This window comes from Podarcis liolepis, assembly GCF_965112155.1.
Source record: "Podarcis liolepis genome assembly, chromosome: 1".
Lineage (NCBI taxonomy): Eukaryota > Metazoa > Chordata > Lepidosauria > Squamata > Lacertidae > Podarcis > Podarcis liolepis.
In genome coordinates, this window is record NC_139554.1 from 98,867,010 (window position 1) to 98,881,688 (window position 14,679).

Genomic DNA, 14,679 nt, shown 5'->3' on the forward strand with positions numbered 1-14,679 from the left:
AATAATAAAAAAATTAATTCAGATGTTTTCTACAGGTTATATAGTTACCTATCTCCTTGGCTTGGGGGAGGGGGGGTCATACTCCATACTCTCCAACATTTCTCTGATGAAAATAGGGGCATCCTAAGGAAAAGCTGACATTGCTGGATCAAATCAGAAACTGTGACAGCTTCTGTAAATCCGAGACTGTCCTTGGAAAATAGGGACACTTGGAAGATCTGCATTCTACAAGTGGGAACCACTGATGAAAAAAGACTCTGTCACTGGGCAGCACTAACTAGACAACCCCCAGTGGCAGCACCACCAACAAGGCCTCACCGCCAATCTCAGGCTCCAAATGGTTGGTGCTGGGGAAGGCACTCGTTTAAGGCTTTGTAGGCTAGCACCATTTAGGACTTTGTAGGCTACCACCTTGAATTGAGCCTGGTAGTTCACTGCCATGTTGTGCTTGTCAGCCAGTTACTTGTGCTGGTCAATTACTTCCACTTTGCCCAGCCACCTGATGAGAAAAGCTTAAACTAAGTCAAGAAGTTAAGGGTCAGCCAGTCAGAGCACCTCAGCAACAAGAAATGAAATGAGTTGTGGAGGGAAAACATACAGTCACCCATGTTCTCTCTCTACAGGTAATATCAGCTCTAGAGAGGGGAGGAAATGTGGATTAGGACTGCAGTGTGGAAGGGAAGGGTTAAATTTGTGACTCTTTGTAAAGGGTTGTAAGCTGCCCTAAATGTAAGGGGGGTGGGGAGGCAGAACACTTGGAAATGCACCTCCAGCATCACATCTATCTTAGGAATTTCAAGGAAGTTCAAAAGGATTTGGCTAAGACTCACAACACTTTTCTGTAAGGCTCCATGCAACACTGAATTATAACAATTTTTATTACACATTTGAAGTTAACATAACTATTGGTCTTCTAAAATTCAGATGATGTAAACACAGGGCACATAAATCATTTCTGAAGCCGTCTGTTGTTATTTCCTTCCTCTTACTGCTAAAAGCCAAAGTAGAGAAGACCAAGCCTCTGGCCCTCCAGTACATTTCTCTCTTGAAAGTTTATTTTGTAGCAGAACTTTCACAGTATAAAGTACGAGAGAATACACATGTATTTATAATAAGACAATTGGGGCAGAGTCTGTGTTGTTGTTAATCGAGAATTCTGTGATTCCTTCTAGCAATATTGTTCTTTTTTGCCAGGTTTACATTCCTCTGGGATCTCCAGTCTGTGTTTATTCTCTTACTTCTTGGTTTGCAGTGAATTCAGCTTCACTCAGAGATGAGAGGCAACTTTTGTGAGCTAGGTTTCTGAGAGTTTTGCACTACTTGTAATGAATTAAATTTTTAAAAGGTTTGGACACTGGCAGTTACAATCATCCTAGATACCTTCTGAACTTTGTTTAAAACCTTTGAGCCTCTTGAGGCTTTCTCTTTTCTCCCCATTAACACTTTAAAGAACACTGACCAAACTTCTGACAATCTCCCTCAGGACAAGAATAGCTTCTTCCTAACGTGCTCCTTGACAGGTCCTTTAAAGTCATTAGCGTCTTCTTTTTTGTTTTTGGTTTTTTTTTACTTCCTTCAAAGTCCACATGTATCTTTATTTCACCCTGAGCTTATAGCAATTTCCTCCAAACCTTTGAAGTGTGTCTTAGAAGGCAGCAGTCAATGCTGAGCCACAACAGCTAATATCAAGTAGTATTCTATGGGCTTGTTTCTCACATTTTGGATTGTTTGCCAGAGGAATGAGAAGACAAAGGCAACTAAAGGTCTTGGCTGGGAGCCAAAGTACTGCTTCAGAAAAAGAAATTTTGGGGCTTCTATTTCTCAAACCGCAGTCCCCTGTGCTGCATGGCAAATAATGTTTGAAACTGAGTCGACTTTGTAAAGTAGTTTGTGTGATATGGTGTAGCCCAAGGTTCTTCAATACGAAGTCAAAAATCCCACTGTGAATACCTTTTGTATATGACTCCCAACATTCATATTTGAAGTGGTGTTCTGGGGAAAATAACATTATCTGTATGCTGAAACTAAAATATCTAACACATCTGAACTGCCCTCTTGAGAGAAGATTCTCCCACAGTTTGGTAGAACAGTAATATAGAAGACGACACTTACGACTATTTAAACGTATGAACTCCTAGAAATGGTTTTTGCACCTGATTATAAGAAAACATTAATTCACTGGAAATAGCTTTCCTGAAACATTTTCTGCTACCCCATCAGCAAAGCAAGAATTGAATTTGTTATTTGCCTTTGGCAAGCAGACATTGAAACCATGAATACATGCATGATGGAAATTGGACTCCTCTTTACTATCTCTTTGTGAATATATGCATTTTTTGTAAGCAGCTCTAAAAAAATGTTGTATATTCTGTGTACACACTCTTCCTTAATACTTCCAGGTGGTTCCTACTACTTTTCTACCTTACCATTTTCTACCTTACCATTTTAGGTACTTACCATTTCCCTCCCTGCCTTTTGCTGTCCTCTGATCTACAGTGGTGCCCCGCAAGACGAATGCCTCGCAAGACAAAAAACTCGCTAGACGAAAGGGTTTTCCGTTTTCTGAGGTGCTTCGCAAGATGAATTTCCCTATGGGCTTGCTTCGCAAGACGAAAACGTCTTGCAAGTTTGTTTCCTTTTTCGTAAAACCGTTAAAACCCAAGGTGCATTGCTTGAAGAGGTGCAGTTGCAACTTGACTTCGAGGAGCAACACATAGCACGCGGTGTGGTAGCCTTTTTTGAGGTTTTTGAGGACTTTGCTGATTTTTGAAGCTTTTCCGAAACTTCTTTTGCAGCCATTTGGTAAGTTAAACTTTTAAAACTTTTTTGGGTTTTTTTTGGGATTTTGGGTTGGAGTGTTTGGAATTCAAGGACTTGGTGTTGGGGAGAGGTTTGCAAGAATCTGGGAGCTTGTGTGGTTTTTTTCTGCATTTTTGTGATTTGTGACCATTGGGGCACTCTGCTGGTTTTTTTTTAAAAAAAATCTGGGTTTGAATTTCTGTGTGGTGGCTGTCCTCCAAAGAACTGAGGGACATTTGCATGAAGTGGAAGGATGTGCAGGCTTTTGCACAGCGGCACCACCCTAACAAGCACATGGCACATGACCTTGCAAACACTTTTGATACGACGGTCATGTCGCCTTTCAGGGAGGTGCTGAAAAGGCGGATGAAGCAACAGACCATGGACAGGTTCCTCAGCAAGAAGCAAAGAGTGGAAGAGGAACCTTCTTCGAGTGGTCCCCCAGAGTCTTAGAAAATGTACTGTACACTTTGTTGATTTTTAAATGTTTTTCTGTCATGTTTAGAAACTTAATTAATTGTTCCTTCAATTTTTGAAATGCTCTTTACAGTATGACTTTAAAGAGCACTTAATAAACTTTTGTTGTACCAAAGTTGGCTTTGTTTGGACTTTTTTTGACCACATTAATTAAGGAACACATTAATTGAATTTCAATGCATTCCTATGGGATTTCGTGCTTCGCAAGACGAAAAATTCGCTAGACGAAAAAACTCGCAGAACGAATTAATTTCATCTTGCGAGGCACCACTGTAACTTGAGATGTCTTCTTCTATGAATTTGAAGCTCAATTTCTATGTCAAGTCGGCTCCTGACAGCTGCACAATGCTATTTCTGGGAGCACTGTTGCAGCTGGACTACGAATGGCTGTTTGGCTTGCAGATCCACTCCAGCACCTGCATCTAGGGGTGTGTTTACAGGCTTTATATGTTTTGGCCATATATCCCCTGAGGGAACTCTAAATGGAGGGTGGCCCCACTCCTGTGGCATGGAAGTGTGGTAATGCTTAAAGTTAGGTGAAATGAGCACTCTTGGTCACATTTTAAGGTGAAGGGCATTTCTAGAGGCCAGCTGCTCTGAGTTGTGGGGTCATCAGCCTGGATATGGAACATTATCAAGTCTCACTTGTCACATCTGCCCAGATCTGTTGTGGGGCCTCCCTACTCAACATAAGGTGGAGCCAGGCTTTGGGGCTTTGCCTTGTCATCATGCCCTTTGGAATGGGCAGGGTTTGGGTCAGCCACAGTTAAAGTCACATTAGCTTCCTGCTCTTCTCATTTCCCCTGCAGACATTATAAATATAATGTGATCCTAGTTCATCCCATCACTTATGTCTCACATCTGTACCTGGCTCCAGTCAGTACACTCTTAAGACTATATACAACAGCTCAAGATAGGAAGAGCTTCAAGAAAGCCAGTACAAAGCATGCATTTTTCTTTGCATTGTGGCCACAAATCAGTGGTCATTCCCAGTCCATTGTGTCCAAAATAGTTTTGAAACTGTTACACTGAAGGAGCTAGGAAAAAGAGTTACTATCTTTAAAAATAAAAAAAAGAATTATTTTGCTTGGCTCATCATCTCCTCATCTGCTGTGTAAGATGAAGAACTAATATATTTTTCAAAATACAACGCAAAAATGAGCAAGTCATTGGTATCTTATAAACAATATGCATTGTTTATCATGCTCCTCAGACTTGTTCCCATATACTGTACATATTATTTCAGATAACCAAGCATCAAGAATCAGCTTTGAAAGACACTGAAGCTCATAATGTAAAACAATCAAACATGATAAAACCATTTTTATTCTCTGCTACCATGAAGAAAAGAATTTATGCAGTTTGCTCACCAAGAACAAAAGACAATTGCATGTATCTATAAGCTGACAGTAAAGAAATAGCAGTGCCATCACCTGTTTCATTCAGTGTTCATATGCATTACCTTTTTATGCTGCAGATACAAGCATAATGTAACCTTGCACTGAAAAGCACTCTGCCTTGTGTATGTCCCATTTAAAATGTTAATGCAATGAATTGACACAAAAGTAGTATTCTCCCCACTGTAAAAAGCCATTCAATCATTTAAATACTTGATACAAAATTCTCGAGAAAATTAATCAAATCCCCTCCATCTCCCACAAGACAAAAGACCTGCATTTTTAAAAGGTACATAAGTTACAAGAATGCTTATCTAAATTTTTATAACAAGGTTTCTGCAAGCAAATTGCAGAAATACATTGGATTCAGTTTATTTTCTTTGTGTATTTATTTTATTCTTACCACCCACCCACCTTCCCTTCCTCCCAGAGACTGAGTAGTTTGACATCTTTCCTATATTTAATGGAAATGAGGAGTTACATTCAGTTCTTTGTGTAAGAAACCTAAAAATAAGTAATCAGATCACTGGGGTGGTATTGAACTAAGGTTTACTCAGAGCGGACACATTTGTTTTATTTATTTTATTTTACATTGGTATCTTGGGTTACAAACGCTTCGGATTACGAACTCCACTAACCCGGAAGTAGTTGCTCCGGGTTGCAAACTTTGCCTCAGGTTGAGAACAGAAATTGCACGGTGGCAGCAGTGGGAGGCCCCATTAGGAAAAGCGCACCTCAGGTTAAGAACGGTTTTGGGTTAAGAACGGACCTCTGGAATGAATTTCATTTGTAACCCAAGGTACCACTGTATTTATGAAATCTGTATACCTCCCTACACCCACAGATCGTAGGGTGCTTCACAAGATAAAATTATAATATAAAAACACAAAATACATAATCCAAATAAAAACAAAAACAACCCAATAACACCCCCCAACACATTTTAAAAGGGCATTGGATGTCAATCAGCCAGAGGCCTGGTGAAAGAGGAACATTTTTCCTGGCACCTAAATGTGTTTTATCCTGTGAACTGCCCTGAGACCTGTGGGTATAAGGTGGTATATAAGTAGTAGTAGCAACAACAACAATAAAGGCACTAGGTGAACCTTAGTTAGGCAAATGTTCATTTCATTCATTGAAATGAATGAGTTAAGACCACTAATTTTTATAGGTCTGCTCTGAGAAAAGTTAGTTGACTTACTCCCACAGCATATTGTTATGGGTTTGTATGAGGCAATAATCCCCTAAAAGTCCTGGGTGCCAGCTTCTTCCCATAATTTCTGAAATTTGTAAATGTGAGGTTTGAAGTCAAGCCAGCTTCCTCAGGAGCTGGACTTACGAGAAGTGCCATCCCATAACAAAGGCAAGTGATAGCAGAGTCATTACCCTGACATTCAGCATCATACAACAAAGGGTGAGGTTGCCAGGGTAACAAGGGGGTGTGATGTCACTGCAGTAAAAGAGGGTGTTCTTTTACACTGAGGTTTTTTGACAAGGCATTCTGGGAACAAGACGAGGAAATAGGGAGAACTCAGTGCTCTGCGAACCCAGGGTGGCTGAGGCTATGAGAGGAGCAATGAGGGACGCTCTTGGGTATAATATTCTGCACCCACTCCATTTTAGGCCTTAGGTGTAAATATGTCCCTGCTGTGCCTTGATTTCCCAAAAGAAACATAACCCTGGGTGAGCATCCAGAACCCCCCTTACCAGAGCCGTCTTTCCCATTGGTCTTAGTGGTTTATTGCGCCAGGGCGCTGGCCTCTCAGGGGCGCCCTAGTGAGTGGGGGAGCTGTGCTGCTTTGCTGACAGCCTCCCCTTTTCCTGCATGCCCACCAGCTGCGCCCCGCCAACTATATGGCTGGCAGGCATGCAGCTTTCTTCCCAAGCCTCTGCATCAACCCTGCTCCCGGTCATTGTCCTCCTCCTGTTTCCTGGCGAAAGGCAGAGCACAGCCTTCCCGGGCTGCCTTCTTGGGCGCCCTGACGCCAGAGAGCATGTCCGCCAGCACATTTTCCTGCTTGATCGCCACCACGCCAGGGATCAGGGCGGTGGGGGAGGCAGAGGACATTTTCCACCGTCCCCTGCCTTGTTTTGGAGTTGGCGGGGGGGGCGCTGGAGGGATGGTTGCACCACGGCGCCGGATATGCTTAAGACGGCCCTGCCCCTTACATCTTGCTACTGCTTGGCAGAGATTGATATTGGTGTGTAACAATACAGGTCAGGTTCACTGCACAAGACAGTTAACAAGCAGGGACTCCTTCAGTACTTGGAAGGTGTTGCCTTGAGTTTGGAAGCAAAAAATATTCCACCAACATTCTATCTTTGATTAAAATCGTTTTTGTGTTTCTTAGTCATCACAAGCAAAGCTTGTCCTTATCACAGATCTTTTCTAGCAAATCTACCACTGTAGAGGGATATCTGAAAACAAATTAGGGCTTATACTTGTACAGGATATTTAGTGTCAAACTGAGCATGAAGATACATGTTTGATGTATATATTATTTCATGTCATAAAACAAAAAGATGTAAGAATAAGGCAAAAGCTATCCCTTTAATGTATACCCCTTTTCATGTGTTTGACTTTTAATCCATCTGCTCCCTAGTCCTACAGTAGCATTTATCTCCATGACTCTAAGCTTTTAAAGCGACAAACAAAAGCCATTATCTGTCGCTTGAATGAGCTCTTAGCTTCCTGTACCCCTTATTAAATTCGCTGCTATGCATATCAGTTGTGAATTACTGATCAGCACTGTTTTCAATTAAGCAGTCATGTGAATCTGAATTTGGTTTGCATGGCACTTCTTTAGTACCAGTACCAGACTACATTACAACATTTCAGTCTTAATTTCCATCTGCAAAGTTGAAATAATACTGACATACTTTGCAGGGTTGCCCCAGAAGAAACCACAAATGGCATCCTAATACCATAAGTTGTCATCCATAGAGGGCTGTTCAGACACGAATCCAAATTAACAACTAACCCGTGCTTTCTCTAGGACCTACAAATGGTCCCAAGTTACCAAGTAGTTCAGATATTTTGCAATGAAAGTTTTAAATTTGAAAAAAGAACATCAAAGCCAGGTGACTTAATCCTATATTCTCATGCACATACTGCCAGCTGAGAACAGGTTACAGTGTTAAGCTTCTTTTGTTAGGGTCAGCAGAGCACCAGACACAGACATCAATGCACTTGCAATACAAGTGGAGGGCAGCCCCTATTCCATGCATCTGCGCTATGCAAACAGCTTTTACTGACACTGAGGTGGAATCTACACACATATAAAAAATGCTGTGAAAATGCTTTTTTTAAAAAAAAACGCTTTGAAAAATATATTGAATTTGGCATAGCTCACTATCACCATCTAGTGTCACATTTGTATATCGCACTTTACAACACAATGTTTTGTTTGCAGCTGTGTAGCTGAGTCCTGGGGTAGAGGAATGGCAGCACTATGGCTGGAATAATAAATTATAGCCTGAAGGTTTTCGGAATGGGCAACAGCACAACTTTTGCAGAGGCACAAACTTTTGATGTTTTACACTGAATATTCACTTTTGAAATGCCGCCATATTTTAATAATTCATATTTTCTTTTGCAGATACAAAAGAAGAAGAAAACCCATAAAGACCACAATAAAGAAAAGAAAGCAATCAAGTCAAGAACATCATTCCATGGGCCACTACATAGTGATTCACCCTGATTGCAGTTATACATTCTGAATTTATAAATTAGGCTTTTAAATGTTTTATTTAAATTTTACAAACACTTATTTCCCTTGAAATCAGCATTCATAAAGCAATTACAGAATTTTGTTCTGAAATATACACGTTGCATAATGAATTGCACACTTTTTAAAAAAGTGATTTCTTTAAATAAGAATAGTTGTATTGGATTTGCCAAGTACCTAACAATGGAAGGAATCAATAGAGTGACAACCCTGTATTTTTATTCACGTTGTACAGATTTTGAGTGCCACTTTTTTGGCAGAGAACACAATCTATAAATATTAGAATAAAATAAATAGATCTAATGCTTGTGATGCTTCAGTATTTGTACATAAATAAGAACAGCTACCATTTTAATGAGCTGATTTATAACCTTGCAATGTTACTAATTAGGCTTATTCACTCATTTAGCAGTTTTAACAAACATATACAGGGGAAGGGATCCCAGGAGCATAATTCATGTTGAGGGCTAAGACAAATTGCACTTTAAAAACTGCCAAATTAAATGAATTCTTTTCTTTTGACAACTGTTTGAATAGCACTTTATATCATAAAATGCTGACGTTTTCTTAATGCCATTCTTAATAGTTAATTAAAGATGCAAATTCTCAGAAATACAAAATGATTTGGTCTACTGAACCATTTCCCACTTTGACCACCAAAACAGTGTAGGGCAGAGAATAACATTAAAAACCTTACATACTTTATGTGTGATCATGTGAATGCCAACACAAAGCATTATCTGATATCGCACATCAATCAAATCCCTAAATGTGAAAGCAATAGTAGGTCTGCTATGGCTTTGCAGTTATGACTATTACCAAACATTTGCTCAAGATAAGCCAGATGAACATGTATATACATTAAATATACATCTCAGGGTAGGCCAAAAGTTAGGAACCAGACAAATTATTAGTGAAGAATCACGAGGAATACCAAGGTGGATATGGAACCACTGCTAAACTGAATCTAGTCTGGCTCTGAAACAGGGGTACCAACTTAAATAAATATTTGGGGGGGGCAGGTAAGCCCCACCCTGCATAATTGATCACAAGAGGTGATGCATGCACACCATTTGAATGCCCATCAACTTGAGGGGGGGTGGGCTTCAAATATTTTATGAAGGGGCAAAGGGACCTTGGTGTTTAGGAGCTGACTCCTATGCCCCAAAGTGGGTTTAGAGAAGAGGGAAGTGGGTTGATGAATGAAGGTGAGATACCAAAAGTAGCATGGATGACAAACGCACAGAGGGGAGTCAGAGAAGATGATGCTGGAAAGGCAAAGTTGGGTACACTCATTTTATTTAACTGCGGCTACAAAAGGGGTGTTTCCTAGCCATTCATATTCTGGCAATATGTCATGGCGCGTGACGACGAGGACAGTTTATAAGTGGTAGTGATAGAACTGAGAGGAGGGAACTTTCAGAATCAGAAGAATTTCGCACAACCCCAGATGCCCCTCTGCCCACAAGTACCACCACCTTTTATAACATTTCCTTGCAAGACAGGGGGAAGAAAGCAAAGAACAGCCCCAATCCAGCTAAAGTTCAATAAAGCTGTTAGAAAGCTAAAAGGTTCTGCTTAAGCATAGAAGTGGTGAAACTTGCATTAATGTATCCACAAGAGTAAATCTAAAAGTTAAACATAATAAACAAACTCAACCACTATGACCCCTAAACCCCTGAAAGTGGGATGTTTCAAACCATCATCAAATTCACTTACCTCGACAATGTACGCCTTCATCATATCCATCAGGACAGTCATACATGCCATTGCAGAGTTGGGACAAGTGAACACATCTGTTGGTGCCAATGCATTTCATATGATTCAGGGGACACCTGAATTCTGTTTCTTCAGGACCTAAAAAAAGAATAGATACAGACTAATTAATATGCATTCTGATTCTGTTCAAATAAATAAAGATTAGTAAAGCAAAGAAAGTACCCTACTGTCATGTATTTGCATAATATTTCCACTTTAATGCTAGCTGCAAGCTTTTCTATGCATTTGTCTACTATGCAGCTTTTCTGTGCATTACCAGCAGAATTATAGTCTCTTAATAAGGATTAACATAATTAAAAGAAAATCAACTGTTTAAAGAGGATTATTTTTTAAAAATGAAGACTATGCAATTTATCATTTTTATGGCAGGTTTACTTTTCTCTAAAGATTAGGGATGCTGAAAATTATATTTAGCAACGTTAAGGACAGTGTGCAGATTGTTTTCAAATATTATTCAGTTCTTATTTTTCAATATAATTACAACACAAGCCTGCTAGTCTGTTATTTAGGAGACCTTAGGCAAGGACTTAACCATTTATAGCAGAGAAGGGTAAAACAACCTAAGCAAAAATGCATTCATTATGACATGGCAACATCAAGAACACCAAAATATTAATTATTACCATGCCTTGGCAAATTATTGTTCTGTGCCCATTTGCTATGAATCAGATTATGTGCCTTAAATTAGTAATTGTGGGGCACAGCCCATTGCTGTGACCCATCGCAGACACTCCAAGTCCAGGGATGTCCCTGATTTAGAGAAACTATCCCGGTTTCTGATTTGATCTTGGAATGTCACACTTTTCCTAAGGATGTCCCTATTTTCATTGGAGAAATGTTGGAGGGTATGGAGTTATCTGACCCCCAAGCTGTCTGAAGTCAATCCTGTATAGGGAAGGTTTTTTTAAAGAAATGTTTAATGTTGTATTATGTTTTTATATATGTTGGAAGCTGCCCTGAGTGGCTAGGGCAACCCAATAAGATGTGTGGGGTATAAACAGTAAAATTATCATTATGGAATGTGATGTCCCTATTTTCATTGGAGAAATGTTCGAGGGTATGCCATTGTATTTCTGGGTGGGTTGCACAACTGGGAGGTTTTTTAAATGCCCTCCTCCATTTCCAGGGGCAGTTTCACCAAGCCAACAGTGTAACAATACTGTTCTGTGGCCCCTTTAAAATTCAGGAACACTCTCTCCCTCATGTCTTGCTTAAATTATGTTTGAATATATACTGCCAGCATATGCCCATACAATATACACTTGTTAACTATTGATGTGATATTCTTGCATTTTCTGTTGCAGAGTGAGAAAATAGAAGGGGGAAGTAGGGATGGGAAAGTAAAGTTAAGTCACAGATGGGTCTCAAAATACTAAGTTTATATGTGGGCCTCACATCAAAATGTTTGATAAGTGCTGCATTAAATGCTAAGTTTGTTCAAAGTCCTAGATTCAGGAAATCTAACTAGCAGCCTGAAAGCTCATTCTGGTCCCCATGGGCTTCCCATCTGGTCCCAACATAGCTCATAATCCACAATTGTGGTTCATGCAATAGCTCCGATTTAAACAAAGGACTGTTTATCAGCAACTGTTAATCAGCTCTGTTAGTCTGTTGCAGCAAAAATAAAGTGCATTGTGGCACCTTGAAGACTAACAAATTTGCGTGTACACAGCTTCAAACACCAATGGTAGCAGCACACCAGAGCCAGAGTAAATGGTAATGTGTACACAGTTTTAGGGGTTTTCCTTAGAAAGGGTAAATTTGGATTGAACAGAGGGAAATACAACCTGGCATTCTGATGCCAACAATGTCATTGTATGCATGAGGAGCACTGAACACACAAGGAAGACCCATCTCGAAGCACACTGAGCCAGCCAAAGATGGATAAAAGGAGGAAGAGTTTGGTTCTTTTTCACATTACAGTGAAAATCAGAAAAGTTCTTTTATTCTATTGACAGAAAAATAATTTCCGTCAGTCTTCCACAAGATTACCTTCCACTGTACTAAGTCAATTGGCTCTTATACTTCCTTCTGCTAAAATATACAGACTCTCCTATAAAGAGAATGAACATTCTGAAATCTTTAAAATATTATCTGACTTATCCCCCAGTGAAGGGGATCACACAACTACTTGCAAAAGCCTATTTGTTTGTGAACAGGGGATGGTTTGAAGTGAAGATGAATAGACTCCCAGAAATATATATTAATCATGAAACTACATTTCCAAGGGGAATTTTTTATTCTGTTTACAAAAACAAATAAGCAATAGATTAAGAGGGCTGATTAACATACAAATGTGATTATTCTGACATTGAGTGGTCTGGGTATATGTAGTTAATATTCTTTCTTGGCATATTGCTCTCTCAAGGCCAGGTAATATTGTAAAATAAAGTTATGCTAGGATTGAGTGAGAAAGCCTGTAAGCAAAGGGTTGGTTCATCCCTCCCTTCATTCAGGGTCTCCTCATCCTAGGGGTTTTCAGTGCTCAGATGCTGGAAGAGGAATGCACTCAGTCAATCTTGATAATTTATTTCCTCAGTATAGAAGATACTGGGAGAAAATATCCTGACCTAAGCAACACTATGATGTGCTAAAGATGATCTTGTGGCCAGGATAAGAGCTTGTACTATGTTGCTATTCCTAGTTAACCTAGGCATCATACATTTAAGCAAATGAAGGTAATTTCCCTGAGCTGGGCCCCTTATGTGTTTTGTAGGGTTTTGCAGAGTAGGTCAACACAGCTGCAAAAATATAATTATAAAAGTATAAAATTTCACTCCAAATTTAAAATGAGCTTTGCATGCAACCATGCAGCTATCCAGAGGGACATCAGGAGGGGCCTTGGGTTAGGAGACTCATAGTGACTAGGCTGCCATAATGTGAGTGACACCAGCAGGTAGAAGAGAACTGGAATTTAAGAGTTCATGCACAGTGATGGAAGATTCATGGCACCCTAGAGCTGCATCCCTGTTCATGACAGCTTGGTAATGCATAAAGTCATCAGAATTCCATGGGACTTAGTTCTCAGAATTTTACATGTATAGCAGTGATGGCCAAACTCGGCCCTCCAGCTGTTTTTAGACTACAATTCCCATCATCCCTGACCACTGGTCCTGTTAGCTAGGGATGATGGGAGTTGTAGTCCAAAAACAGCTGGAGGGCCAAGTTTGGCCATCACTGATGTATAGGGTCAGACTACATGTGAAAGGCAGATGTGTGAAAGGCCACAGCTAAGTTCAGATAATTGCATCCTTTGTGTGTGTGTGTGTGTGTGTGTGTGTGAGAGAGAGAGAGAGAGAGAGAGAGAGAGAGAGAGAGAGAGAGAAATGACTTTAGCATTCAATAAAGAGGACAGGCAAAGAGGAGCACCCCTCACTGTAGGCTGCAAAGAGAAAGATGAAAGCTGCCTTTGCTACCTCAACATTCTGCCCAAGGTTCAGCTGGAACTCACCTTAGGGCACAGGGAAGTCAGGGCAGTAGAGAAAGGTTTGGCACTCCCCACCCCCAGGGCACTTCTCCTCAATGTGAAGCATTCCCCCACCCCTAGGGAATGGACTGGGACTACGCACTCTCAGCAAGAATTACTGTGGAAAGAGCTTTTACCTTTCTTACTGGGTTTTGCAAAGGTCTCACCTAGGCTCTGGAAATGGTATCTTGGACAGACTTGCAAGATCTTGCACTGGCTACTAAAGGCAAAACTGCTCATGTGAGGGTAGTTTCAGGGGCTCATTCTGATTATAAGCAATTTCGGTTTTACATGCTACCCCCTGGAACGTAACCCCCATGCAAGATGTGATCCTAGTAGTATTACAAAAAAAGGTCAGTACAACAATGGAGTCAAAGTTTTAAAGCAATCAGGAAAAATGTCACTCTACTTTAAAATTTTCAATGTTGTTTTTGTCCCTACATATCCTCCTTCCTCAATAAAACCACATCCTTCTGCTACTGGAACAGTCACATTACAATGAGAAGACGGAAATTATGTTCTCTCTCGAAATGATCTCATATATGACCATACAACATAATTCAATAATACATAATGCATTTGAGGACACCATGTATCAGGGAAAGACAGTTTGATATAAATCGTCTCAGATTTTAAATTGGTTTTTTAAAATAAAGAAATACAGATGAATCATTCTTTCGAGGGCTCACATTCTTTGCTGTTCTATAATTATCCCCTCTCCCAGTGGAAGTGCATATAAAAGTGGTTCTTAATGCAAGTTTTTGCCTGTCTGTGTTTGTACATATGCATACAGAAAGTAACCACTATCATTTGGAAGTTTGGAGTGTCCTGAGATAAAGGTTCTTGAGAGCAGAAGAAGTAAGGCAAGGCCTACAAGGCTTACACAATCATTCAAGCCTAAGCCTGTTAACTGTTAACAGCAAACTGCTAAGTCACTGTGACTCGGGACCCATCTTGAGTGATGACTCATTCTCCCTATAAAAGCAGCCAGCCTCTCTGTGGGCCTCGGTGTCTGTCTGTCTGTCTGTCTAGC

General features: G+C 40.2%; 1 protein-coding gene across 3 annotated transcripts in view; it reads right to left on the minus strand.

Moving 5' to 3' along the window:
• The window catches only part of LRP1B (LDL receptor related protein 1B), a 742,760-nt gene that overhangs the window by 396,680 nt on the left and 331,401 nt on the right, over positions 1 to 14,679 (minus strand). For all 3 annotated transcript variants that reach the window (XM_083492761.1, XM_083492762.1, XM_083492763.1), the window contains one exon: positions 10,121 to 10,258. In XM_083492761.1, the coding sequence (XP_083348887.1) occupies positions 10,121 to 10,258 (138 nt within the window). The remainder of the gene's footprint in view (positions 1 to 10,120; positions 10,259 to 14,679) is intronic.